A 27,843-nucleotide genomic window follows, 5' to 3' on the forward strand; every position below is an offset into this window, starting at 1 on the left:
GGCTCGGGAAGGTGATTTGGCTTGTGCCTCAGCCATTCGGCTTGCAAGATCTACTTGACTTTGCACTTGCTAGAATAATTTTGTGGCTTTATTTCATAGCATTTATGGGGCAAGAAAAAAGATGGAGGAAGGGGAACAAGGTCCGGAAGAACAAAAGGACTCAGGCTTCAGGCCAAGGACTGGCTACGGAGCTTGCAGAAGGGAAGAGAAGCAAAGGGGAGAGCTGGAGACAAAGTAGAGAGAGAGAAGGGAAGGGAGAGGCCCTCACAGGAGCAGCCTCCACCCCAGCCACTTTCTCACTCCATCGCCATCGCTCCTGCTGTCGGTCCAAGCTCTCTCTGGGCTGCTGCTGTGTGTTTAAGTTGGGACGGGCCTTGTGAAAATCCCAACTGTGCCAGGTGGACCTGTGCCTATGCTCCCCACGGGACAACAGCTGCTGTTTCCTCTTGCCTGCTTTAGGAGTGGGGGAGGGAGGGCAGAGAGGAGGCTGGGCCTGGATTGGTGCCCACCCTTCAGAGCCGAGCCTCCTCTCTCTCTCTTCCGGAGTTCCACACGGCCTCTGGATACCAATGGAAAGCCCATGAGACTCCCTGCAAGCAGGAGCAGGTCCAAGTTCTGTTATTCTAATGTAGTTGATCCTTGGACAAGTAAGAGGAATGGGCTCATTTGTGTAGATACACAGCAAGTTGGGGTCAGATGTGAGACTCGCCTCGGGTCTTTCGATTCCCATGACCTTTCCTGGAACAGCTGTGGATCTGGAGGAGGGAGCACTAACATAAGGTTGAAATCCTTGGCTCCCGGACCATTGTATTTAGAGAGCCAGGATGCAGGAGAGAGGAACCTGGTCTAGGGGTGAGAGCTCCACCAGGTCACCCTGTCTCCCAAGCCCTGGCCAGTTCCCCAGTACGTATAGAATAAAGTATAAATTCCTTAGCCTGACACTCAGGCCTCCACAACTGGCAAAAGAGTCTTTCCAACTTTATCTCTGACTTTCTTGCACTGAGATGGCAACCAGATTGATGTTCTCCCTTTCCTCAGACATGTCTTTCAGTCTTCTTTATCTCCACTCAACCCCTCATTACCCATCTCAGGGCCCCCACATTGCCCTTCCCCCAGGAAAACTGCCTCTGAGTCTCAAGTCACAGAGATTATTCTACATTCCTCTACATTCCTAAAGCATTTGCTATCTTTAAGACATAATTTTGAATCATTATTTCTTCCTTTAGATGGGAGTACTTGAAAAAGTTCATGGAAGATTAGTATTATAAAAATCTATGCATGGTGGGGCTGGCACTGTGGTATAGTGGGTAAATCCCCATATGCATACTGGTTCATGTCCAATCCTTCCAATCCAGCTCCCTGCTAATGCACCTGGGAAAGCAGCAGAAGATGCCCCAAGTGTTTGGGATTCTGCTACCCACATGGGAGACTGGAAAGAAGCTCCTGGCTCCTGGCTTCAGATTGGCCCAGCTCCCGCCGTTGCAGCCATTTGGGGAGTGAACCAGCAGAAGGAAGATCTCTCTCTCTCTCTCTCTGTAACTCTGCCTTTCAAATAAATAAATCTTTTAAAAAAATCTATGCATGGGTTTCAAAAATTTTTCCAGCAAATAAAATTCTCTCTCTCTCTCTCTCTTTTTAATTTGAGTGGCAGAGAAACAGCAAGAGATGGAAAGAACGCCTATCCATTGATTCACTCCCCAAAAGCCAGTGATGGTCAGGTGTGGGCTGAGGCTGAAGTTGGGAGACAAGAATTCAATCCAGGTCTTCCACGTAGTGGTGTGTGGGGAATCAATTACTTGAGCAATCACTTCTGCTCCCTAGGGTCTGTACTAACAAGGAGCTGGAATCAGAAACTAGAGCTGGGTATCAAACCCAGGTACTCTGATGTGGGAGCCATACATCTTAACCAGCATCTTAACTGCTAGGCTAAGCAATTGGTATTTAATTTAGAATTAAGAGTTTAAATTGGAATTAAATTTAAATTTAATGTTTCATGAACTTTTTGAGCTACTCTAAATAATTGTTTTCCTCTAGCTTAGACTGTCAATTCCCAGAAGACTGGGATCACCCGTTATACTTCTTTTGCACCTTCCAAAGGACATAGCAGAGTGCCTTGCATGTAAGTGATCCTGATTCAAGCTCTAGATTAGAAGACATCTATTCCTCTCTTGAATAATCCCAGTCCCAGTTTGGCTCATTATCAACACACAGAGCTGGTTAGCAGATAGAGGAACTGACACAGCAGCTAAGGTTGAGATTGCTGAAGCAATCCTTTGGGTTCAAGGACAACCCAGAAATTGTCCATGACACAGTATGCTGTTTGAGCAATTTGCGTTGGACAGAGTCAAAAGTAATGCCACTGAAATCATGAGGACACATTTGGGGAAAGGTCTTGGGGCTCTTCTCAATCGTGGGGAATCATTCCTGCTGGTGCACCCCTCCCTGCAGCTAGTTGTTCTATAAATGCTTATCACTGGGCAGGGAAGGGAGAGAATGTAAAAATGATGGCATGCAGAGGGTTATCTTTACAAGAAAAATAACTCACAGTTATTGTTTCAATGGTGAACTATCAGTTACTCCTTTTTTTTTTTTTAAGATTTATTTATTTATTTGAAAGTCAGAGTTACACAGAGAGGAGAGGCAGAGGGAAAGAGAAAGAGAAGTTTTTCCATCTAATAGTTCATTCCCCAGTTGGCTGCAATGGCCAGAACTGTGCCGATCTGAAGCCAAGAGCCAGGAGCTTCTTCCGGGTCTTCCACTTGGGTGCAGGGGCCCAAGGGCTTGGGCCATCTTCCACTGCTTTCCCAGGCCATAGCAGAGAGTTGGATCAGAAGTGGAGCAGCTGGGTCTCGAACCGGTGCCCATATGGGATGCCGGTGCTTCAGGCCAGGGTGTTAACTCACTGCGCCACAGTTCTGGCCCCTAGTTACTCCTTTTGCTGATAGGAGAACTAGCACCAAGACAATCAAAATCTGTTTAACAAAATTCTGGGGTAACTGATGTGATACAGTGGGTTAAGCCACTGCTTGGAATGCTCTCAACCCATATTTGAATGTCAGTTCTAGTCCTGAGTATTCTGCTTAGGATTCAACTCCCTGCTAAGTCACCTGGGAGGCAGCAGATAGTATTTGGTTTTCTGCCACCCATGTGGGAGACTTGGGAGGCATTCCTGGTTTCTGGTTTCAGCCTGGCCCAGCCTTGGCTGTTGTGAGCATTTGGGGAGTGAACCAGCAGATGGAAGGTTTCTCACTCCTACTGTCTCTCTCTGTAATGCTACCTTTCAAGCAAATAAATATTTAAAAATCTTTCTAGGAGCCAGCACTGTGGCATACCTGGCAAAGCTGCTGCCTGCAGTGCCGGCATCCCAAATAGGCACCAGTTTAAGTCCTGGCTGCCCCACTTCTGATCCAGCTCTCTGCTGTGGCCTGGGAAAGCAGTGGAAGATGGCCCAAGTCCTTGGGCCCCTGCACCCAAGTGGAAGACCCTGAAGAAGCTCCTGGCTCCTGGCTTCAGACTGGCACTGTGGTCATCTGGGGAGTGAACCAGTGGATGGAAGACCTTTCTCTCTCTCCCTGCCTCTGCCTCTCTGTAACTCTGCCTTTCAAATAAATAAATCTTAAAAATATAAATTTTAGATAACTCCTAATTCCTTTAAATACATAAGGTACAGGTAAGTCTGCTCTTATGTCATTTGACTATCTCGTTAACTAGACCAGTTCTTCTTAACCTCAGAACTGTTTGCATCTTTGTCTGGATAACTCTTTTTTGTGGGAACAATCCATACAGGATTTTACCACTATCCCTGGTAAACTCCAGTAACACCTCCTGATTGTAATGGCTAAAAATTGCTCCTGACATTACCGAACTGTCTCTGCTTGAGAACTGCTGAATTAGACTTGTGACCTTGAGCAAACTACTGACACTCTGGAACTTAGCTCCTTCATCTCCAGGCTGATTCTTGAACCTGCAAAGTCCAGTGGAAGGGAAACGAATCCCACAGACCCCAGGCCCTAGGAGCATAGGAAACCACGATAAGGATGTTGGAACAGAAGAAGATATCTTATGGGTCAGCACTTCCAGGACAGAATTTTATTTTAAAGTTTTTATTTTCACTTAATTTGAAAGAGAAACAAGGAAAGAGAGAGAGAGAGAGAGACAGACAGACAGACAGACACATAGAAGTCTTCTATCCACCAGTTCACTATCCAAATGCTTGCAAAATTCAGGGCTGGGTCAGGCCGAAGTGAGGAACCTGGGACTCAGTCTGTGTCTCCCACGTGGGTGGCAGTAGCCAAGTACTTGAGCCATCATCTGCTACCTCCCAGGCTGTGCATTAGCAGAAAGCTGAATTGGGAGCAGAGCAGCTGGGGACTCCGGTAGAGGATACAGGCCTGCCAAGCAGCAACTTAAGCACTCTGTCCAACACTTACCCCTAGGATAGAACTTAGAGAGACGGGCACAGCGGGGCTCAAAGATCCCTCCCTCAGTCCTACTCAGCACTTTCCCTGGCTCTGCACCTAGCCTTTGTGTCAAATGTCTGTGTGCCAAATCCCAGGGGGAGTAAGTTTCATCTGGACTAGAATGATCTTATTCACCTTGGCATTTCCCCACAACAGTCGTCAAAGTGATTTGCAGATAGTATCTAACTATTTAAAAAATATGAAGATGAATGAATTCTAAGCCAGGAGTTAGAGGCGCCGTACCTTGGCAGAGCAGGGATGGGGCCTGGGTGGGGGTATTGCCCACAGGCCTATTTAGAGCATAAAAGAGGCTTTGCAGATGTCAAAAGTGAGTTGGTGTAGGACCTAATGGGGACATGCAGGATCTAGTTGTCCATTTATAAATTGTTAAATTATTAAAAGGCACTTTCATGCCTGTTGCCTCATTTTATTCTTGCAGCCTGATGAGGTAAGGAAGGTATTGTTCCATCTTACAGAAGAGAAAACAGAAGCTCAGAAGTCATCCAATAGTAAGTCCTGAACTTGCCCCTACAACGTGCTGTTCTACTCCTCTAGTCCATGCAGAGGCGAGTGGCAGTGGTAGGAGTGGTTCCGGGTGGTGAAGGGCAGTGGGAAATGAAGAGGAAGACCAAGAGGCACAAAAAGCCCCCTTTGTTTTCCCAGGGAAGTTGAAACTTTAAGGGACTAGCAAAGAGGTAGCATGATTCGTGGCTGGGACCACAACCTAGCTGACTTCCTCAAAGCAGAGTTGAGTCTGCCGGGCTCAGGCAGCACCCTGCACGGGCTTGTGCTCAGTGTTGTCCTGTCGGGCAGCCTGAAGGATGCACATGAGACCTGTGCTTGTGTGGGCTTTCTCCTCTCTTGCTTGTCTGTACACACTTTCTGGGAGGTCTTCCTTCCAGTAGCGGCTTCTCAGATGGGACCTCTGAGTGTCTATATGAACTAGACTGAGTGTCTCTACGAACTGGCACCATTGAATTGGTGGAGATAAGTGGGGGAGGGGGAGGAGCAGCAGCATTTCAGGTGGAGGAGACAGAACAAGCAGGGGCATGGAGGTGGGCTGGGGGCACAAGGTGGGAAGCAGGCAGGGATGTAGGTGCAGGTGCAGACATGCTGAGGAGTAAGACCATGAAAGGCCTTATGTCCTGGGACATGCAATTTGGACTATATCCTATAAGAAACAAGAAACTACTGCAGTTTTAGATAAGAAATGGGGCTACATTATTTTATCTGGTGGTTGTATGAGAGGTATATTCGAGTGAGCCTTACTCCAGTCAGAGAATGTGAAGTGTCCAGGAGAGAGGAGAGCCTGAGCAGAGGAAGAAGCAGGACTTGGAGAGGCGGGCATTTGGTGCCGCGGTTAAGACATCACTTGAGATGCCTGCATCATGTATGGGAGTTCCTGTGTTTGGGTCCTGGCTCCGTTTCCAGTTCTGGCTTCCTGCTAATGTGCATCCTTGAAAGGCAGCAGATGATAGATCAAGTACTTGGGTCTGGGTCATCCACGTGAGAGATCTGATTTGAGTTCCAGGCTCCTGGCTTTGGCCTGTCCCAGCCCTGGATGTTGTAGGCATTTCGGGAGTAAATCAGAAGGACCATCACTGTCTATCTCTATCTCTGCCTTTAAAATAAAATAAATAGGATTTGAAATAAGACTGCATAACTGAGGGATTCATCTGGATGATTCACAGTGTGCCGCACACGGGGTTAGAAACTCTTACTACATCTTCATGGATCTTCATACTACCAGGAGGTATGAAGTTCTACCCTCATGAACAGCAGAAAGGAAAGTTTTCCAGGGGTTTAGCTAACTTAGATGGATGGTAGACAGCACGCAAGCTGCAGAGCTGGGATTCAGTGCCCAGACTGTTTCAACCGAAAGCCTCAACATTGACCAGCAACAGTGATTCCTACTTTTGGTGGGTGAGAGATGTTGGGGGGTCTGGGATCACTCTTCAGGTTTCTCACAAAGGCAAGTGAGGAAACAGACCACACAGGAGGAGAAGCAAGTAGTGGGGAGGATGGATTCAGTCTGAGACCCCGGTTAGTGCTGTTCAAAGAGCCAGTTTAGGGTTCTTTGTCTCTCTGTGGCCCCACACTTTCTGCTCCTGAGCTACATAGTGGGCCTGGGAATGCCCAGGGTTCATGCCTCTGACTCTGTTTCCCATTCATTCTCCAGGGTGAGGGTGACCCAGCTCTCCCAAGAGGAAGTCCCAGCTCTGCACAATACCCTGAGGGAGAGCAGGTCTGAGCAACCTGTGGAAGTCATGGACTGGGGCTGGCAGGTGCCAGGGAGCAAGCTCTGTGGCTCCAATAAAGGGAGAGAAGTGAGTGTAAACGACAGGACCCTGGCCCTTTCCCTGGTGTGACAAACCGCCCAAAGACCAACCAATGGCAAGAATCTGATTTGGCCAGGCTCAGGCAGTCCACATGCCCTCTGGTCTAGGCTGTGTGGCCATGTTGAGGCTTCAGTCAGCATGTGCAGCTTTCTAGAACTGTCCTGACTCTCACAGGGCCTGATGTCACAGGTGAGGAGTGTTGGTGAGTGGGGTTGATGATGGGTCCTGTGGAGAGTCCATGGGGAGGCCTTCGATTGTCAGCCTGGTGCTTTGGTGGGCTAACACTTTCAGGCCTCTGTGGGCTCCACCTGTGTGTGGAGAGAGGGCGTGGTGGGCCCTCTGTTCTCAGAGGGTCGGGAAGGAGGCACTTTGTTCCTCAGAAACATAACAGCACTTTCCTTCTCACCTTGCCGCAGGCTCAGGGCCAATGGGCCAGAGAAAACATCAAAGGAAGCCCAGGAACTTAGGGACTTCTGGCAGGGATGTTGGAACCAAGTGTTCTCTTGACACCAGAGAGGAGACGACCAGACAACAATGTCTTTCCTCCCATTTTCCAACCCCCTCAGCACAGGTGCTCCACAGACTCAGTGGGACACTCCCTCCTCCCAGACTGGCCTTCATCCAGAAACCCTTCTAGCCTCATGTCACCTCTGGGGTGTCTTTGGTCTTGGGCAGAAGAGCTCTCCCACTCCCCCTCTCTCCCCCCCTGCCCCAGGCCAGCTGTCTTCAGCTCCTGTCCTTTAAATGGAGCCATCAGAGAATCATCAGCTCAGCCTGCTTCCTCTGTCCCCCTTGGGAAGATCTTCTCATCCAAGGACCAGTCAGACTTCTTTTTCTGCAAGTGTTGCAGCCCACAGACCTGGTAAGGTTGAGAGCCTGTAGCGGCCCAAGAGAGGAAAGCAATGGCTGAGGTGGCTGATGAGTTGGGTGGCTCTGGGCAGATGCCTCTTCCCTCTGGGTCATGAGAACTTGGGCAGGATGGTCTCTGAGGTACCATCCAGCTCTTCGAAGTCAGGGAGGGCTGGGCAACGCTGGAGACCCTGGGAAGGGGCAGCAGCCACTCTAGTCCCATCCTTGCCTCCAACCACCTTACCTTTGCCAGCAGGAGGAATGGCAGCAGCTGTGGCCCGGCTCCTTTTCTTCCAGCTTTTTCTAGGGCCAGCTCTTTCCCTGGACATCAATATGCAGTCTGACACCGAGAACTTCCGCACCTTATACATCGACTATCCCAAGGTTAAGTTCATAAAGAGCTTCCTGGGCTACTGTAATGGTATGATGGCCTATGTGAGGGGAAGAATAGAGCACTGGTACTGCCCAAAGATCCATTATGTGATACATGCCCCCTGGGATGCCATCCAGAAGTCCTGCAAGGACAGCAAGAGCTTCTGTGAGAACTACAACAAATACTGCACTCTGACCCAGGACTCCTTCCCTGTCACGGTCTGCAGCCTGGGCGCCAAACAGCCCCCCACAAGCTGCCGCTACAACAGCACCCTAACCAACAAACATCTGTACCTGCTCTGCTCTGGCAGGTATGATGCTGAACCAATTGGTATCATAGGCCTCTACTAGGGAATCTAATTCCCAAATCCTCCAGCCCCCACCACTATAGGCCAGCCTGTCTCCATTTCTAAAACTGTGATCCCTGTAGCGAGACTTTCTCCCTGACTTCCAAGGCAGGCGGGACTCTCTCACAAAAGGTCAGGTAGATAGGAAGATGTCCAGAGCTTTGATCAATGTGCGAAGCCCTAACTCTCATCCAGGGTCTTTCCAACTTGTTTACCATGCTCTCACCACCCCCACTACTACCCCTCTTCTCCTAGAGACAGTAAAACCCACCCAAGAAGCTCACTGTGTCCAGTTGGCAGTAACTGTCCTTTCACTGGGCCAGATCCTGAATCCTGGGACAGAGGCCCAGGGCCACAGCTCACACCATGGCAACAGGCACCCAGCTCCTCATCTCATTTCCCCATCCCCACTGCCTTGCAGCTCTCTGTCGTCTCCACTTCCCCTTAACCCTGCACTCGCTCACCTGCACAGTGAGTGTCTCTAGCTGCAGCCACCTCCTGAGACCTGCACACTCCCTGCAGCCTCACTCCCCAGCCCCCGGCCCCCGGCCCCGCTGCAGCCTGCTCCTCTCTGTGACAACATTGATCCTCCCTTACTGGAACTGTCCTTTCTTCCCTCCTTCTTCCACAGTGACCACTGCTGTCTTCCCCCCAAGTTTAGCTGTCCTGTCTTCCTTCCTTTTTCTACCTTCTCCATCCATCTTTCTTACCTTGACTCATATGAATGTCAAGCTATCTTCTATCATCCTGTCATTCATTCTCCAAAGGTTTCTGCTCCCTTTCCTTCCCGTAGCTCCTTCTAGCATCACCCAAACTCCAGGGTCTGCCACTGACAAGGCAGAGGACAAAGGCCCATCCCCAGTCACGCAAAGCTTTAAGTTATTTAAGGTGTAACCACTGGGGGAAACTGTGAGGAGGGTGTACCATATTTCACAACTTCCTGTGAACCTATAACCACTTCAAAATAAAAAGTTAAAAGCATATCGACTGAGTTCTGATTTAATTCCCTTTTCCTTACTGTGCCAGAACTCCTGCTCCCAGAGTCCTGGTGGCCACCACTTCTGACCATCTCTCTGGGCTACCCTAGCAGTGTTCGAAACTCACATCTGTGAGTACCATGTTGGAAGTGAGGTGGGGAAGAACTCAATTTTGGGTTGGGTGTTAACATGGATTGTGCCTTCACCCCTGCTCAAAACCAAATTCACAACAGGATTCAGGACACCCTAGCTGGGTTCTTTGTCTTACTCAGCAAAATCAACATTGCAACGAGGAAGGTGGGGACTGGGAAGGAGCTCCTGGTGGCATCTGGGTCACAGTTTGTCAAATCAAGACATACTACTCCAGGCCAGCGCCGCTGCTCAATAGGCTAATCCTCCGCCTGCGGCACCGGCACACCGGGTTCTAGTCCCGGTCAGGGCGCCAGATTCTGTCCCGGTTGCCCCTCTTCCAGTCCAGCTCTCTGCTATGGCCCAGGAGTGCAGTGGAGGATGGCCCAAGTGCTTGGGCCCTGCACCTGCATGGGAGACCAGGAGAAGCACCTGGCTCCTGGCTTCGGATCAGCGTGGTGCGCTGGCCGCAGCAGCCATTGTGGGGTGAACCAACGGTAAAGGAAGACCTTTCTCTACTTCTCTTTCTCTCACTGTCCACTCTGCCTGTCCAAAAAAAAAAAAAAAAAAAAAAAAAAAGACATGCTACTCCAATTGGGGAGGTAGAGGCAGGTGGATACCAGGATGCATGTGCACAAGTAGCACATAGTTTCACTTCCACATTTGGTTCATCTCCTACCTAGAAATACACTCCTTAGCCCAATTCTTACAAGTATTTGTTGAACTCAGGGCTATAGGCACGAGGCTAAGCAAGGTGAAGGGCATATGGCAGAAAACCCTGGCTTCACGGACATTCTCTTCTCCTTTTCACAACACCAGTGGGCCTGCCTATCCCTCACCTATTAGACAGAGCCCATCAGCTGATGCACACACAGATGTTTATTGTCTCCCATGCTCCCTGGTGTTAAAGATGCAGGGTCAGGGGGCTGGCAGGCTAGGACGAGGCTTGTCTTCACTTCTTCTTATCATAGGTGCCAGCACCCTTGTAGCCACTCACATAGCCTGAGTTGTCAGTTGTCTCTTCGCGTCCTGCAATGCCCTTGCCCTTGCCACTCTCATCAAAGCGCTCCTTGTGGGTGCCGGTGTACTTGCTGGTGTCTGTCAGACGATCTACTCCACCCACCGTGGTTGCTTTCTGCAAGCCAGAGAATGGGTTTGAGCCCTCTTCCTTCCCCCAGATGACCTGAGAGCCTCCGATCAAGTGTTTGCAGCTCTTGCGCTGCCTCTGGCACTGTGCTGCTTTCTCAGGGCAGGAACTCTGGCAAGAGCTGCTCACCCGCGAGGGAGGAGCTTTCTGGCCTGGGAACGTGTGCAGTGTGTGGGGCAGGAGAGCACCTTTTTCTGTTTCAGGAGGGGTCATTCTGACCAGGCAGCTGCCCAGAGGCCTTCACCCCAAGCTTAATATGCAGAGAAGAAAGTACAGAGGGGACAATTAAGGAAGAAGGTGGACGAGAGGTGGCGTCAACCTTCAATAATGGCAGCAGGATGAGTGGTGACCAGGTACCAAGTGCTCTACAGGAATGGCCACCAGGAGCCACCATACCCTAGCTGTCTGGCTCAGATACTGGCGACTTGGGAATGCGTCTGGATTTCACTATTTATATAGTCAGCAAGCTCCCATCCACTGGTTCACTCTCTAAGTGCACCATGGCAGGGCTGGGAGCAGGGAACTCAATCTACATCTAGCTGGACAGGAACCCAACTACTTGAGCCACCATTTCCTTCTCAGGTCTGCATTAGCAGGAAGTTAGAGTCAGGGGCAGGGCTGGGTATCAAATGCAGGAACTTGTACGTGGGATGCACTTGTCCTTAAGGGATGTCTCAACTGCTAGGCCAAATGCCTGTCTCTAAAATGGCTAAGCACCTTGGGCAAGTCACTTCCTCTCTTGGCCACATTTTCCTCACCTCTGAAAGACCTGTTCCAATGCAGAATTTCTGCCCTGTCTCCCCATAGTTATATTGTTGGCAGGGTTAGGGACACTCGAGGGTGGGGGGGTGGTGGTGGTGCCTGAAGCAGAAGGGAGTTAGGGAAGTAGGATCCAGGCCAGGGATGAAGGACGTCACTCACGGTCACTCCAGTGGTGGCCGGATCCTTGCCCTCCATGAGCTTATGAATGTTCTCCAGGGCTTCGTCTGGGTTTTTCCCCTTGAACCGCTTCTGGCCCAGTTCTTTCATTGCCTCTTGGAACTGTGAAAATGTGATGGTTCGGGCATTCTTGGCTCTGGTCAGACAGAAATCCAGGAACTTTGGAGCATGAACTCATTTTCTTTCAAGTTATAATCTTTCTTTTACTCAGATTTCGCCTCTCCTGTCCTATCACTGAGTTTCTTGAGGGCCAGGGGCCCAGTAGGTGTTCAGTAGGCCCAGGCAAAGGTGCCACCACATGAACCCTTCCACAACCAACTACCCTGCTTGTTCTACTCCTCCCTGCAACCCCATCTCTGCTGCTTACTTGACTTTGCTGAACACGATGTCCACATCCGTGGAGGTCACTGCCTTGCCGTCCATGATGCCACAGTCTTTGCAGAGCTTGGCGAAGTTCTTGTTGTTCATTTCAGTGCCACTGCTGGACGAGTCTCCGAAGACAGCAAACCGCTGGAATGTTTTCTCTGCCTCTGATGCCATGGTCAGCTGGGGATGGGGTAGTGTGGCAGCGGGGCAACCTCAGGGGACAGGGACGAGGGGAAGGGAGGACTGAGAAGTAATGGGAATGGGGGTTAATATAAAAATAGCCGGCGATAAGAACAACTCCCCTCCTTCTTGGTGTTTGCTCCCCCATCCCCCTCACTCCCATCCCACCTACCCAGCTACCGCATGAATCCACCAGTCCCAGTACTGCGGATACTAGTGTGGATCCTACCAACTGAATAACTGTTCCCTTCCCCATTTCTTTCCTGTACCCAGCAGTGCCCAGATGATGTCTGACCCTTCCCAACCTTTGTGTGTGCAGCTGTGCAGGGGCTGCTGGCAGAAGACTATATGGTGAGGTGTGGGAGGGGTGACAGAAAGAGGCAAGGAGGAAAGTGTCTATGACCTCAGCAGTGTCTATGTGACATCACTTCTTGTCCCTGTGTATAGCCCTTGTGTCTAGAGGGGAGGGCTTCTGGTCTCTCAGCCCTGTGTGTTGATGCGCGCAGGCCACCACCAACCTTCTATCCCTGTAGGCTGATCACATTGCTTCACTTCTTCCCAGTTCACCGACCCTCTGGGTTCTGGTCAAACAGCCTTGTGCTCTCCCCATAACAAAAGCTGAGGGAAGCTCAGGGAAGATGTCTTCGTCTGTCTGGAGTGCTATAAAATATAATGAACTAGGTGGTTTACAAACAGCAGGAATTCATTTCTCATAGTTCTGGAGTCCCAGAAGGCTAAGATGAAGGCACAGGCAGATCCCATGTCTGGTGAAGGCTGCTTCCTGGTTCACAGGTGGCACCTTCCCATTGTGTCCTTAAATGGTGGGGTGAAGGGGTGATGGGCTCTCTTGAAATTATTTATTTATTTAAAGATTTTATATATCATTTTGAGAGGTAGAGTTACAGAGAGAGGGAGAGACAGAAAGATCTTCCATCCACTGGTTCACTCCCCAGGTGGCCGCAACAGCTGGAGCTGAGCCAATCCAAAGCCAGGAGCTTCTTCCTGGTCTCCACCATGAGTGCAGGGGCCCAAGGACTTGGGTCATCTTCAATTGTTTTCCCAGGCCATAGCAGAGAGCTGGATCAGAAGAGGAGCAGCTGGGACTAGAACTGGTGCCCAAATGGGATTCTGGTGATGCAGGAGGAGGCTAAGCCCACTATACCACAGCACCAGCCCAATTATTTATTTTTAAAAGATTCATTTATTGGGGCTGGGATTGTGGTGCATTAGGTTAAGCCTCTGCCTGTGGTGTTGGCACTCCATATGGGTGCTGGTTCATATCCTGGCTGCTCCACTTCTGATCCAGCTTCCTGCTAATGCACCTGGGAAAGCAGTGGAAGATGGCGCGTGTCCTTGGGCCCCTGCACCCACGTGGGAGACCTGGAGGAAGCTCCTGGCTCCTGACTTCGAATTGGCCCAGCTCCAGTCTTTGCAGCCATTTTGGGGGTGAGCCAGCAGAAGGAAGTCTTTCTGTCTTTCACTCTCTCTGTCTGTAACTCTGCTTCTCAAATAATAAAATCTTTTTTAAAAGATTGATTGATTTATTTGAAAGGTAGAGTTACAGAGAGAGAGGGAGAGACAGAGAAAGATCTATCTGCTGGTTCACTCCCCAAATGGCCACAACGGCTGGGGCTGGGCCAGGCTGAAGCCAGGAGCCAGGAGCTTCTTCTAGGTCTCCCACATGAGTAGCAAGGGCCATCTTACGCTGTTTCCCCAAGAGCTTTAACATGGAGCTGGATCAGAAGTGGAGCATAAGGGACTTGAACTGGCACCCAAATTGGATTCCGGCATCAGAGGTGGTGGCTTAACATGCTATGCTACAACTCCAGCCCCTATTTATTTCTTTTAAAATGTATTTATATTTGAGGGTGAAAGGGGAGAGGGAGAGGGAGAGGGAGAGGGAGAGGGAGAGAGAGAGAGAGAGATAAAGCTCCCATCCACTGTTTCACTCCCCAAATCCATACAATGGCTGGGGCTGTTCCAGGCCAAAACCAGGAACTGTAACTCAAGTGAAGTCTCTCTGTGAGCCAGGAACCCAACCACTAGAGCCATCATCTCCTGTATTCCAGGGTGCACACTAGTGAGAAGCTGGAATTGGGAGTGCAGCCAGGACTTGAACCCAGGCTCTCTGATATGGGTTGTGGGCATTCCAAGTGGCATCTTAATTTAGGCCAAACACCTGCCCTTCCCTTGGACTGACTTTGAAAGGCTCTGTCCTGAAACCTAGTCATGACTCCCCAATGGCCCCACTCCCTAACAACATCACCTTGGATGCATTTGGTGGTGGGAGAAACGTAAACACCGAGGCCATATAGAAAGGGTTCATGAAAACAGTCTGGCTCTGTCCAGCACTGCCCCTGTTTCCAGCCTGAAGTCTCCCGTATAGTATAGTGAGCTGCATGAGTTCTGGAAAACCGATCTTGATAGGAGCTTTTAATGGCTTCCAATGCTGGACTCGATACAGGAAAAGCAGGTGCCCTGGAAGAGAGCAGATCTGGCAGGTCAGAGTGAGGGTGAATATTAGACTCTGAAAATCTTCCAGGTAAGTTTCCACGCGGGTCAAAGAAGTTTCTCAGGGGCTTCCTTTTTTAGCCTTTCCTCTGGCTACAAGCCCCATAGATAGATGAACTTTGGGGATCTTAATGGTAACTTACCCCTCCCCCCTTCTCATTTAATCAGTCACCAATTTCTGTATCGTTTTTTACCCCTGTCTTCCAAATCAATTCCTTTCTTTCCATTCCTGTTACTTCCATCCTTATTTAAGTCCATATCATTTCATACCTGGATGACTACCTTAGCGTTTAAATGACCCCTTTCTTTAAAATGTTTTGAAAATTTTATTTGAAAGAGAGAGAGAGATGGAATTTCCATCTGTTGGTTCACTCCCTAAAGGTTTGCAATAGTCAAGAATGGGCAAGACTGAAGCCAGGAGCCAATAACTCCATCTGGACCTCCCATGCGGGTGACAGGGGCCCAAGCATTTGAGCCATCATCTTCTGCCTACTAGGGTCGGCCTCAGCAGGAAACTGAACTCGGAAGTACAGGTGGGACATGAACCCAGGCACTCTGAAATAGGATGTTGGTGTTCCAAGTTGCATTCTTTTTTTTTTTTTTTTAAATAATTATTTATTTATTTATTTGAGAGGTTGGCGGGGGGGGGATCTTCCATCTGCTAGTTCACTCCTCAGATGGCTGTCACTACTGGAGCTGAGTCAATCTGAAGCCAGGAGCCTGGAGTTTCTTCCAGGCCTCCCACGTGGGTACAGAGGCCCAAGGACTTGGTTCATCTTCCACTGCTTTCCCAGGCTGTAGCAGAGAGCTGGACCAGAAGTGGAGCAGTCAGGACTCGAACTGGCACCCACATGGGATGCTGGCGCTGCAGGCCACGGCTTTACCTGCTATCCATAGGGCCTGCTCCTATGTGGCAGCCTTTTTTTCCCCCTACACTACTTCTGAGCTCAGGACGAGAGCCAGTCAAGCAGGTCTTTCCTTCTTTTTTTCTTTGATTGACTGATTTATTTGAAAGGCAGTTAGAGGGGGAGAGAGTGAGTGTGAGAGAGACCTTCCATCAATTGGTTCATTCCCCAAAGGGCCACAACTGTCAAAGCTGGGCTGATCTGAAGCCAGAAGCTTCTTCTGGGTTTCCCATGTGGGTGCACGGGCCTCAGTACTTGGGCCATCTGCTGCTGCTTTCCTATGTACATTAGCAGGGAACTGGATTTGAAGTGGAGCAGCCAGGACTTGAACCAGCGCCTATACGGGATTCCAGTCTGCAGCTCCTGGCTTTACCTGCTATATAGCAGCAACCCCCTCCCCAAGCGGCATCTTAACTGCTGCATCAAAAGCTTACCCCTAAATGATCGCTTTTTTTTTTTTTGACAGATAGAGTTAGACAGTGAGAGAGAGAGACAGAAAGGTCTTCTTTCCGTTGGTTCACCCCCTAAATGGCCGCTATGGCCGGCACTGCACCGATCCAAAGCCAGGAGCTAGGTGCTTCCTCCTGGTCTCCCATGCAGGTGCAGGGCCCAAGCACTTGGGCCATCCTCCACTGCCTTCCCGGGCCACAGCAGAGAGCTGGCCTGGAAGAGGAGCAAGTGGGACTAGAACCCGGCGCCCCTATGGGATGCTGGCACCTCAGGCAGAGGATTAACCAAGTGAGCCACAGTGCCAGCCCCAATGATCCCTTCCTTAAATCTAATGCTTCTCGCCTCACTCCCATCCATCTCACAATCCATCTCTACTATCTTCTCCCCATCAGGTTAGTTTTTAGAAGCAGTGCTCCTACCCTTCACTTATGCTCAAGAATATTCTATGGCTCTTCAACCGCCAAACTTTTTTCCCCTAGCATTTAAAGACCCACACAATTTGGCTCCAATCTAGCTTACCAAACATCAGCCACCTATCACCAACTTTATTCTTCAACTACGGTCATAATGATCTAATTGTGACCTTGAGGTGGAAGGAGCAGCAAGGATCTGGGTGGGGATTTGAATCCTGAGTTTGTCATTTATTAGTTGGGTGGCCTTGTGCAAGTCAGTAAACATCTCTGAACTTCAGTTTCCTGGTCTGCAGCGTGAGGACAGTAACATTTACATTACTGTGTTTGGGGATAATATCTGGGACACGCCTTGTACATAACGCCTACTATTCGATCCTTCAAAGTAACTTGTCTACCCCGCCTCCAGACTCTCCCTTAAGCTCTGTCTAGAGAGAAGTCCCCCTCTCCCACTGAGATATTCTATGGCTGCAGTAGGGACAAAACCCTTTCCCTCTTCTGAATTACAGTGAGACAATGATTCTTAACCTATGGGCTGCAGCCGCCTGGAGTGAGAATTTCTGAAGTATTGCAAGGTGCCCTGGCGTCTGTCTGTATAAAGAAGCCTGAGCAGGAACTGAGTAAACAGTGTGCTTCGCACATTAGAGGTACCACCACCACCTGTACAGCAGTGGTGATGACCAGAAACCTGGACGAAAGTGTTTGCAAGTATTTCTCTTTTCTCCAACCAGGCATATTGAAACCATCAGGTGGGAACAGAAATTACTGATCTCCACTTGAGAAAGATGGGAAACACTGCTACAGGACTGTCTAAACAACTGCTTTTGTATAAACTCACACAATTTTCTTAACTTTTTCTGTTTCTACCTTCTCCCTACAACACAATCATAAATTTCTGTCGAGGGTGTGACCAGATTTCCCAGTTCTTTGACTTTGCCGTGCGCAGCACCTTGCACGGAGCAGGTACTTAAGACTGCAACTTAGTTGAAGGTGTAGTTTGAAGCTGCTCCTGGGCTAAGGGAAGGAGGTTAGGGGCAAACTGTTCTTGTTAGGACACTTGCACCCAGGTTGCCCTGGGAAGGAACTCTCTTGCTTGGAAGAACCCTATCTGAGGGCAGACCCAGCCTCACTTCTGCCTGCAGCACGCTGGGTGAGACCCCTAGGCCTAGGAAACAAACACATCTCAGTGGAAATTTCCCATCTTGTGTCGGTCCCATGCCCCTGCGTAAGCCCCTTATCAGGTTCCCCCTGAGTCATCCTGACCCAGGGACGAATTTAGATGCTGGAAGCTCCAGGTCCTTTCCTCCCCCACCCGGAGTAAGACTACTCAGGACACATCACAGAAACCTGAAGGCCAAAGTGCTCCCTCCAGGCCCTTTCGCCCCAAGTTCCACCAGCACTGGTGAGAGCTTGCTCTCCTGCCCTGTGCATGTTTAGTTCTGATCCGAATTCCAGCAGGCCTTTCCCCATGCAGGACAGTGTTAAACTGGTGTCCAGAGAGAAGAGGGGACTAGGCAAGGAGCCAGGGTGTCCAGCCTCTGCTGCCAGTGTCTTGGGAAACAGTTATGGAGGGGGTGGGAGGAGGCAACAGAGGAAAACCTGAGTGCTCCAAACTGGGGGACGTCGGCGGCCCTCTAGATTTGGGGCTGTTGGGGGCCGGGTTTGAGCCTGACCACTTTTCCTACCCTAGGTCACCTCCTCCCCCTTGGCCTCTCCTTCTTTCCAAGAGACCCTGCCAAGCGGGGATGAAAGGGGCATTGATGTTCCTCTGATGGGAGGGGCTGGGGGTGGCCAGGATGGTGGTAGGAGGGTGGTTCCCAGGCAGGCGGAGGGAGGGCAATTTGGGGGTCTTGGGGGGGTTAGTCTGCTGGTGTTGCAGTTGGCAGCTCGAGTTCCATTGGCCATTGTTTCCAACTGGCTTGACGCCCAGCCCCCGAAATGGCAACTCGGGAACCAGGCTGAAGGGGGATGGGGTGGGTATGATCCTGGCAGGGGGTGGGGTGGGGGGCTGGAAGGGAGAGGGCAGGTGGGCAGAAATTCAATCTGGGTTCCTTTAGCCCAAGACACATTCGAATTCCCGTGGCCACATCAACGGTCCCGTTCCAGGGCAGCTTCCTCGGAGGGGCACGGGGAGAGTGACTCTGGGGGTGGGCGACAGAGAGGAGTCTAAGGGGGCAAACCGATCCAGGCAGCGAAGGAGACGCCGCCGTCTCCAAAGACACCACGGCCTGAGCACTGCGACTCAGCCGGTCTGAGCTGGTCTCGCCCTCCTTTTCTGGGCCGGACTGGGAGGGGTTAGCGCCGAAGCCACAGGGTCTCTTGGGTCCCAGCCCGGGACACTGCGTCCTCCCCAAGCCCCTGCTACACCCCCCGCAACCTTAGCCCCGCCCCCGCGCCTGTTTACCCGGGAGTCGGAGCCCTGGGGGTCCCCGGCCGCTCCCCCGCCCCGCTCGGGGCCTTGACCCTGGAGTCCCCGTGGGCCACGCTCTCCCCCCGCCTGGTCTCGCCCTCTATTTATAGCGCCCCCCCGCCCCCGCCTTGTTGTCCAACTTCTCCCGGAGCAGCCAGAGAGCAAGCGTCGGGACGCGGCAAACGAAGAGGTACCAGGACCCCGGGAGCCCGGACTCCGGAGCCTTCGACGTCCCCCAGCCCTACCAGCGGCCGGCTCTGCTGCCCCTCCCTGCCCGCCAGACTCTAGGTCCGCGGCGGCCGTTCCCGCCCACCTCCTCCTTCCTTAACCTGGCCCTGTTTCCGGCCGGGCAGAGTGAAATCCTGGGGTGCCAGCACCCTGGGAACGTCCGCCCCCTACCCGTCCCCTCCAGCGAGTCTGGGGGCAAAGGAAAGAGCCCGAGTGCGACGGGCAGCCCGTGTCATGGGTAGGGGCGGCGCTGAGGGCAGGCGTGGGCTCCCTCGGCCCGCTTAGGGTACCCACGCATGCACACCCCACTCTGCCCCGCCGGGGGGCGTCGTGGGGGGCGAGAGCGCAGCCTGGACGCTCCCAGCCGCTAGCCTTCCGCCGAGTCCCCCACCCCGCCTGGAGCGGCGGACGGCCTGGGCGGGGTGAGGGGGGCGTGTTTACGGGGGGTCAGGGGCGGATCTGCTGGGAGCGGCCGGGCCGGGGGCGGGCCGGGGGGCGGGTCCGTGGGGAGCCCGGGCCGGGGCGGGCCCGAGTCAAAGGCAAGTGAAGGTGGAAGCGGCCGCGGCGGCAGCAGGTAGGGGGAGGGGCAGGCGGAGGGCCTCGGGGCCTGGGGGGCGGCGGCCGGGCCAGTGGGCTGTTTGAGCCCCAGAGCCTGGGGCCGATGGCTCGGGGGAAGAGGCCTGCAAGGAGGGGACGCTCTGCCGTGGGGCACAAAGGCGGCGGCTCCGCGGGCGGCGGGCGTACTGGGGCGTGCGCGGGATTTGCACCCGGGGTCTAGGAGCCCTTCGCCGGCCACGCGAGGGGTCGGTCCCCAGGGGACCGGCGAGGTAGGGCCGGGTTCTGGGTGCTGGGCCCGGCCGTTCCCTAGTCCTGTCCATCCCTTCCCAGCTGGTGCTTGCCTCTAGCGGGCCGTCGGGGGAGACAGGGAGGAGGTTTTGGGACCGCCCTCTCCCCTGCACCCGCAGGATCTACAGGGAGACTGGGTGGGTGGAGGAGAGAAGTGAAGGCACGAGGATTGTTTGTTTTTAAACGGTGCAGGGGAACAGCTCTGCTCTGCCACCCTCATCGCAGTCAAGAGCTGTCAAAAATTCTAGGGACCGCTTAGTGCCCCTTCTAGATTACAGATGGTACACTGAGGCCAAGAGTAGTGACCAACTGGGCCAAGGTCATAGGGTAGTGGCAGAGCTGGGATTAGAATCCAGAGGTTTGCACGCAGCCACACTCTTTCCTCCACATCAGCACTTCCTCCCCCGCCCCCCAGCCTGGACTAATAACTGCCCCAGCCTGTATTGATTCCAGTGGATGCCGAGAGAGGTCGTGTTCTCTGGACCCGGGGGGGGGGGGGGTATAGACTGGGGAGGGTTAGTGACCCAGTCGGAGTCTTGGCTGAAGCTTTCTGTCCCTAAAAGACCCAGAGTTCTTTCTCTCGGGGCAGTCACCTCGTTTCTGTGTGTTCTCAGACCTCACGGTGAGGAGGCGTGAGAACCTGGACTGGCAGTCCCACTGCATCCAGTGAATAGGAGCCCAGTAAGTGACCCCAAAACCCGGGCTGCAGGCTCGTTACTTTGCTGGCCTGCACAGGTGCTCTGCTCTTCCCTGGCCCTGCTTCTGTTGAATGTAGGCTAGTTCATTCATAATCAGGAGGGCGAGCCTTGGGAGAAAAGTTGCCATTGGGTTGGTTGCACACACATGTCCCTCTTGTTTTTTCCCCCTTCTGCCTATTGGTCTTTGCTTTGGACAATTTTAGCCCCTTTTCCTTGACTGCTGACCTTGGAGCTTTAATTGAAGGTCGTAGTCAATTGTGTACTGCCATTGCCCTGTGCCTGGGTACCTCTAAGAGTATCTAGTCACTGAGCCACGAGTGTCACCCTCTAGCTGAGAGTGTGGGGTGGCCCCTAAATATAACACGGGAAATCTGAGCTGCCCTGTTGCTCTACCCTGATATTTCCGTTCAGGCTGGAAGGGAGGGGGATCGAGGGGCGGCAGTGGGGATGGCTAGTCCAAAGACAAGTGGTGTCCGGGTTCCTCTTCCACTGCCCCTGCTCCCGGTTGACCTGGAAATGTAGCTGTGTGGAGGAAAGGCCCTGTGGCCATTCCCCAGGTGGGTTTCAGCTCCTGGGTCCCTGTGCACCTGGCGTTGCCCCGTGTTGAGAGAGACAGCCAGGCGTTTCAGGAGAGGTGAGGGTGTAGAGGCAAACCTCACCTCCCCTCTCTCCTGGTTTCCTCACCTTGCAGGCCACCATGGCAGAGCTGCAGGAGGTGCAGATCACCGAGGAGAAGCCCCTGTTGCCAGGACAGACACCCCAGGCGGCCAAGGTTACTAGAGACCCTCTGACTCCCGTACCCGAGTACATTCCAGATGTCTAAGCTCTCCCCTGGCCTCCTGGCTTCCCAAGCCCACTGATCTGACCCTAACCCATCCCCTACTTTCTCCACGTCTGCCCGTGCCTTGTTCCCCGTGCCCTGCAGCTGGGAGTCCAGGCCCTTGTCTTGTCACTACACTAACCTTCATCCTTTCCATGTCTCTTGTTTGTCAATCTCTTTCTGTCTTTGGTCTCTGTTGGTCTCTCTACCTCTCCCCTTGTGTTCGTGTCTCCATCTATGAATATGTGGTTTTGTGTGTGTGTGTGTGTGTGTGTGTCTCCAGGAGGCTGAGTTAGCTGCCAGAATCCTTCTGGACCAGGGACAGGTAACAGCGTGGGCCGGAGAAGGGGCTCTCTTCTCCCCTGGTAGAGAGAGGGCCCCTGTTGGCTCTTTCTCCTGCCCCCCCTTCCTGTCCTCCCTTCCCCCGATCTTTCCCCGCTCCTTCCTTCCTTTTCCCATGTTCCCCCTTCTCACATGACTCTTTCCCACTCTCAGCCTTACCCTCCGTTGGCCTATTTCCCCAAGTCCCTGACTTCTGTGTGCTCTGGCTCCTGTTCCTACCTGACGGTGACCTGTTTTCCCGCAGACTCACTCAGTGGAGACGCCGTATGGCTCTGTCACTTTTACTGTTTATGGCACCCCCAAACCCAAACGCCCGGCGATACTCACCTACCATGACGTGGGACTCAACTGTAAGGACCTTGGTTTTCCCTCCTTTTCCTTTCTGGGGGAAAACTGGGGTTGGGTGGGGTAAAAACCCCAGAGGGGAGGAAGGGTCTGTGTGAGCAGAAAGGGGGCTGTGGGGCGAACATGTCAAGAAATTTCCTGAGTGTGACTGTAGCTTGAAAGAAAGAGGGTGGGTTCAGGCTTGGGGACGCTTTTGCCTGTCTGATCTGTTGTTGGGGGTGATGTGGGTTCTCTTTAGATAAATCTTGCTTCCAGCCACTGTTTCAGTTTGGGGACATGCAGGAAATCATCCAGAACTTTGTGCGGGTTCATGTGGATGCTCCTGGAATGGAAGAGGGGGCTCCTGTGTTCCCTTTGGGGTGAGAATAAGCTCCTAACCCCTTCCCCAGACTGTGAGGCAGAAGGCAGGTGTGGGGCAAATCCCACTGGGGGGGTGGGAGGCCTGAGGATGAGGAGGGCATCCCGAGGTGGGGGACCCGGGGGCAAGGTGGTGTCTTCCTTAACACTCTTCTATTCCGCAGCTATCAGTACCCGTCGCTGGACCAGCTTGCAGACATGATCCCTTGCATCCTGCAGTATTTAAAGTGAGAGCCTGGGGCCCCTTCCAGACCAGAGTTCTCTCCCCAGCTTAAGGAGTCCCTTAGACCTCAGGTGTCCTCTGTGGGCCTTAGCCTGTTTTCTCTCTGCCCTCCATACATCCCTGCTCCTCCATGCTCCCACCTTGATTGTGGAGAGGAAGGGTGGGGGGATTGGGTAATCAAGGAGAGCCAGTGGAGTAGTAGGAGTGGGTGCAGTGGAGAAGGAAGGGCCGATGCGTGGCCCTGCCCCGGGCTGAGGAAGGGCTTCTCTGATCAGGAAGCTGGGGAAGAAGAGGAGGGGGTTGCCTAATCCCTGAGGAACCAGATAGACCTGTCTCTTTCCCTCCCACCTGCCCTCCTCTGTACACACACCTGGTGAACTGGGAGCCCTGTGTGTCAGAGAGAGTGGGAGCGGGAAGGGAAAGCCCAGGAGGCTTCTTGGGTTTGCAAAGGCAGGAGTTGGTTCCTGGGTTGTGTTCTCGGTGTGGCTTCTCCTAGGCACCAGAGCTCGCGGCGGCTCTGGTTCACTCTGTTGCCTGCATTCTCCCATTCTTGCTGCTGTTCCCTAAGGTTTTGTCTGTTTTCACATCTCACTTCAAGTTCTAGAGCAGGGGTGGGGAATGTCTGGCCCGTGGGCCATATAAGGCCCCACAGAATCATTTGGCCCGGCGTGCCAAGGCGACTGCAGGCGGGACTCGAAATTCATTAAATCTGTAGCAGGCTAATTTTTCAGACGATGATTTTATATGGCCCGTGAATGATGTTATAAATATCCACATGGCCCTTGGCAGAAACATAGTTCCCCACCCCAGCTCTAGAGGAGCTGGGAACTGAAGCAGAACGAGTTGAACTCGCTCCTGAAAACAGAATGTGCAGGAAAACAGCGTCTGGCTGGTTGTTTCTTTTTAAGTCATCAGGTCACCCGGCTGGGGCAAGACTTCAGGGTCCACGCCGGCCACCAGTCCCAGCTTTCACTCCTTGGGGCCTTCCTTTTGTTTCCAGCATCCCCCAGAGGAGGGTCTCTTTTATTCTCCTTCGTGCCTGTGCCCTTGAGAAGGAGGCTGAGGGGTTTGAGACTGGGCTGTGGCAGGTTTGGGACCACAGAGCCCATGCAGTGTACATTTCCTTTTCACAGTTTCTCTACAATAATTGGAGTTGGTGTTGGAGCGGGAGCCTACGTCCTGTCGCGATATGCTGTAAGAAAGGGAAGCCCCAGACAAGGGAAGGGAGGGTCCAGGCCGATGAGGAGAGCGTTGCTCAGTAGTGTGTCTTTGGGGGAGGCAGCGGGTGTGGGGGTGTGGATCAGGCCCCAGGGGAGCCCAAGCGTAGGTAGAGCTCCGTGGGGGAGTGGGTGAGGCTGTGCCCTGTTTGTGATTTCACCCTTCTGCTGCCCCTCAGCTTAACCACCCGGACACGGTCGAAGGTCTCGTCCTCATCAACATTGATCCCAATGCCAAGGGCTGGATGGATTGGGCAGCACACAAGGTTTGAGGGGGATTTGTGTGCTGCGACCTGGAGTGGGGGAATTCCCTTTTATGGGTCCAGGTAGACTCTGGTTAGCATCACTGAGTGGACCCTGATGGGGCAGGACAGTGAAGCCGTTATCACCTGCCTGGGTCTCTTTTTCCATATAACGTTCTGAACTTTCCCGCCTGCCTTTCCTCACAGCTAACAGGCCTCACCTCTTCCAGGTCGGAGATGATCCTTGGGCATCTTTTCAGCCAGGTATGTGGTTATGGAAGAAGGAAGGGGCAGAGCGGACCAGCAGGGGCCTGAATGCAGGCGGTGACTTCTTTAGGGACAGAGACAGGATCCAGGGAAAGAAGAAAGTTTGCCTCTGCTCATGCAGTAATTTTTGACTTGCTTCCAACCCTAATTTTGTCTCTTCTTTTCTCCTTTAGGAAGAGCTGTCTGGAAATTCTGAGCTGATACAAAAATATAGAAATATCATTACAAATGCACCCAATCTGGACAACATTGAACTGTATTGGAACAGCTACAACAAGTGAGTGGGCTCTTTGTGTGTGTGTAGTGTGTGTGTGTGGGGGGGATGCAGAAGCAGTCACCAGGGGTCCTGGGCTGGCACAGAGGAGGAGAGGGAGGTCCCGGAGGCACACAGTGGTCAAGGTGGGCAGGCTTTGGTGTGCAGCTGGGGCGGCTTCGGGACAGACCTGGGGAAGAATGTAGAGGCTCTGTCTCCTTCTCTCGTTTCGCTCTCGGGAGTTTGGATTCCCAGTAGTAAGACAACATCTTGTTCTGTGCCCTTCAGTCCGCTTCACTGCCTTCCGAGCAAGGATCTCGGGCACAAATGACTGTCGGGGTTGTGCTTGGGGTCTGCCTGCCACTTCCTTCAGTTTTCCACTTCTAGTCACCAGTATTTGACCATAGCTCTAAGGGGAATGATTGGTGCCCTCTGGGAAGATAGCTTATGTCTGGACTGGTAATGGTAGCTACCAGTAGCGCCTGCCACCTGCCTCAAATCCCTACTGTTGTAACCCTTTCTAGCCGCCGAGATCTGAACTTCGAGCGTGGCGGTGACATCACCCTCAAGTAAGACTTTAAGAGATAAGGCTTTGCCTCCTCCCTGGATCTCCCCTAGGTGCTTGAATCCCTTAGAAGGAGGGGCTTTTGCCAGGGATTTGCTTGTTGCCACCCACCCATCCTATTTAGCGACTCCCTTCCCTCTCGTTCTTCCTCTTCCCCCGCTACAGCCTCTTGGTGGGATCAGCTTGGGGAAATGGAGGGCTGCTGCTTCTTGGGAGCCCCATGTTTCCCGGGCTGCTCTGCTAGAAAGAGGCAGGTGAGGTGCCAAAGGCTCACCGACTTCTCCCCAACATTGCCTCCAGGTGCCCTGTGATGCTGGTGGTGGGAGACCAAGCACCCCATGAAGACGCAGTGGTCAGTTGGGTATCTTGGAGTGGTGATGGATTTAGGGTGGTGATCAGAGGAGTACCTTGCCCAGGGGCAAGTCCTGTTTGGGACTGGGAGATCAACTTTGGGCTGTAGACATTTGGTTCCTGATAAGGAAGAACTGGGTAAAGGGGTCGATAAGAAAAGAATTGGGGTCTGGGCCCCTGGGTCTCTTGGGGAAGAGGGACGCAGGCATGTTTTCCTCTTTCATTCATCAGCCTCCTCCTTACTCCAGGTGGAATGTAACTCAAAACTGGACCCTACCCAGACCTCGTTCCTGAAGGTCAGTAACCCTGCTCCGTGCCCAGCCTGCCTCCTGGCCCCCTGTCCAGAGCCGTATATCTTTCCTCTGCAGACTCAGCTTCTAAGCCACCAGGGTACTGAGAGGTTCTTAGAGGTGCTTGGAGGTACTTGGCGGGTGAATGAAGATAAAGCAGAGGGCCTCAAGTGAGGAAGCTAGGACAGCTACCTGCTCCCGTGGCTCCTTTGATTTATGTGTGCATTGTTTTTTTCTGGGTGGTGCTCTCCTGAACAGATGGCTGACTCTGGAGGTCAGCCCCAGCTGACTCAGGTGAGTACCCTGCTGCCCATGGGATGGGGAAGTGGGGTGGAATATTAGTGGCATGGAATTCTGCCCTTTGCCATGCAACCAACCCCACACAGACCATGGTCTTGGGCTCCAGTTCGGCCTTAACCTCACCTCATTCTTTCCCTCTCCTCATCTTACTTCCACAGCCAGGCAAACTGACCGAGGCCTTCAAATACTTCCTGCAAGGCATGGGCTACAGTGAGTATGGGAAGAGGGGCTATCATGAAGACCGGGGATACTGCACAAGAGGAGGGATGGGCGCCGGGCGGGTGGAACATCTTAGGTTAATTCCTAGACACTCCCCCAATCTGCCAGATCAAGCTCATTGACCCCCGGCCCCACCCAAGCACCCCGCTGCCTTCCCCACCTCCTCTCTGACCGCTTGCTTGTCCTGTCTCCACAGTGGCCTCATCCTGCATGACTCGCCTGTCCCGATCTCGCACAGCCTCTCTGACCAGCGCAGCGTCCATTGATGGCAGCCGGTCCCGCTCTCGCACCCTGTCCCAGAGCAGCGAGTCTGGCACTCTGCCTTCAGGGCCTCCAGGGCACACTATGGAGGTCTCCTGTTGAGCGATCCTTGTTGTCCTGGTGTGGGACCCAGCCCTCACTTCCCCTAGCACTAACCTGGGAGGTGCATAAGGGCACTGGGCCAGAGCAAGCAAGGGAAAATGGGCAGATCATGGGGGGAGACAACCTTGATCTTTGATTGCTACCCTAATCTTGACCTTTAACCTGTGATTCCCCCCAGCTCCTGTGAGAGATGTCCTAATATCTCTTAGGGACCCAGACCCCCAAATTATCCCCATCTCCCATTCTGGTGTTGTGAAGGAGAAGACGTGCGTCCTCTCTCCTTGGTCTAGGTGTCTGTAGAGGAGGGATAAGAAGTGGTTGTAGTTGTCTGGAGCCTCCAATCAGACTCTCCATACTTATCCCATATTTGCAAGGGCAGGAGACTTGGGGTGGGGACTCCATTCACCAAAGCTGATATGGCTTCTTGTTAACTCTTTAGGCCTCTCTAGGGTGTGGGCCTGAATGAATGTGTGTCTGGGGAGGCTTGCTGATGGGTTAGTGGCCCTCAGGATAGGACATAAACATCTTAAGTGTAAAAAGAAAGTCAGAATGGAGGGCAGTGGGCAGTGAACGAGAGTGGTGGAGGTATTGGAGCTAGGGCAATAGGAAGGGGCCTGGGGCCATTTGGCTGCACTAACTTTGGTAGCTGTCAGCGTGCATCTAGAGTGGGATGGGGGAGGGAGCCAAGTGTGGGCTGGACTGCTTGGGGCTTGGCATCGAGGTGGGAAGGGCTACCCTGGGGCTCTGACCAGACTGTGTTATGTGTGGAGGGTGCCCTCCTGTCTCCCACAACTTCTGCTGTGACAATAAACTATAGAGGAATCGCAGCACCAGCATTGTTCTTGGCCGGGTATGCCTGCGTCGTTCCCCCTGTTTGCTAACTTCTCCCTGCCCAGCTCTTAAATTATCTTCTCCAAGTAACAAAAACTATGAAAGAGGGTCTATGTACTATGGACACATCACAAAATATGACCACATAGAAACAGGCTGCTGTTCGAGTGGAATGATGTTCTTGATATGATGGTGTTTTCAAACTTGGGAGAGAGGAGCATCGAGAAAGGCCATAGGATTTCAGAGATGCCACCAGCATCAGGATCTTCAAGAAAGAAGAGCCAAGGATATTTTA

General features: G+C 52.6%; 3 protein-coding genes across 20 annotated transcripts; 2 read left to right on the forward strand and 1 right to left on the reverse strand.

Annotated features, from left to right (window-relative positions):
• Positions 1-7,053: 7,053 nt before the first annotated feature.
• RNASE13 (ribonuclease A family member 13 (inactive)) lies at positions 7,054-8,371 on the forward strand. The gene has a single exon (XM_070053942.1). It carries the CDS (start codon positions 7,718-7,720, stop codon positions 8,369-8,371), a length of 654 nt encoding a protein of 217 aa, XP_069910043.1. The 5' UTR covers positions 7,054-7,717.
• Positions 8,372-10,334: 1,963 nt separating this feature from the next.
• On the reverse strand, positions 10,335-12,519 carry TPPP2 (tubulin polymerization promoting protein family member 2). Of its 3 annotated transcripts, none has more exons than XM_008269322.2 (4): positions 12,411-12,519; positions 11,927-12,168; positions 11,542-11,695; positions 10,335-10,608 (listed from the first exon to the last, which is right to left on the reverse strand). In XM_008269322.2, the coding sequence occupies exons 2-4, from the start codon at positions 12,097-12,099 to the stop codon at positions 10,426-10,428; spliced, it is 510 nt and encodes a 169-aa protein (XP_008267544.1). In that variant the 5' UTR covers positions 12,100-12,168; positions 12,411-12,519; the 3' UTR covers positions 10,335-10,425. The 3 variants fall into 3 exon arrangements, with proteins under 3 accessions (XP_008267544.1, XP_002717928.1, XP_008267545.1); XM_002717882.4 differs by having other exon boundaries at positions 12,278-12,415; XM_008269323.4 differs by lacking the exon at positions 12,411-12,519 and adding an exon at positions 12,375-12,398.
• Positions 12,520-18,315: 5,796 nt separating this feature from the next.
• On the forward strand, positions 18,316-27,541 carry NDRG2 (NDRG family member 2). 16 transcript variants are annotated; one of them, XM_008269316.3, is made up of 17 exons: positions 18,316-19,079; positions 20,480-20,546; positions 21,255-21,335; positions 21,667-21,708; positions 21,970-22,075; positions 22,309-22,429; positions 22,592-22,654; positions 23,784-23,844; positions 24,047-24,133; positions 24,317-24,373; positions 24,550-24,653; positions 25,154-25,198; positions 25,495-25,546; positions 25,794-25,841; positions 26,094-26,129; positions 26,294-26,345; positions 26,551-27,541. In XM_008269316.3, the coding sequence occupies exons 3-17, from the start codon at positions 21,261-21,263 to the stop codon at positions 26,715-26,717; spliced, it is 1,116 nt and encodes a 371-aa protein (XP_008267538.1). In that variant the 5' UTR covers positions 18,316-19,079; positions 20,480-20,546; positions 21,255-21,260; the 3' UTR covers positions 26,718-27,541. The 16 variants fall into 16 exon arrangements, with proteins under 16 accessions (XP_008267538.1, XP_008267537.1, XP_069910039.1 ...); XM_008269315.4 differs by having other exon boundaries at positions 18,316-18,981; XM_070053937.1 differs by having other exon boundaries at positions 18,967-19,441.
• Positions 27,542-27,843: the final 302 nt, after the last annotated feature.

The sequence above is a fragment of the Oryctolagus cuniculus genome, chromosome 12 (genome assembly GCF_964237555.1).
Source record: "Oryctolagus cuniculus chromosome 12, mOryCun1.1, whole genome shotgun sequence".
Lineage (NCBI taxonomy): Eukaryota > Metazoa > Chordata > Mammalia > Lagomorpha > Leporidae > Oryctolagus > Oryctolagus cuniculus.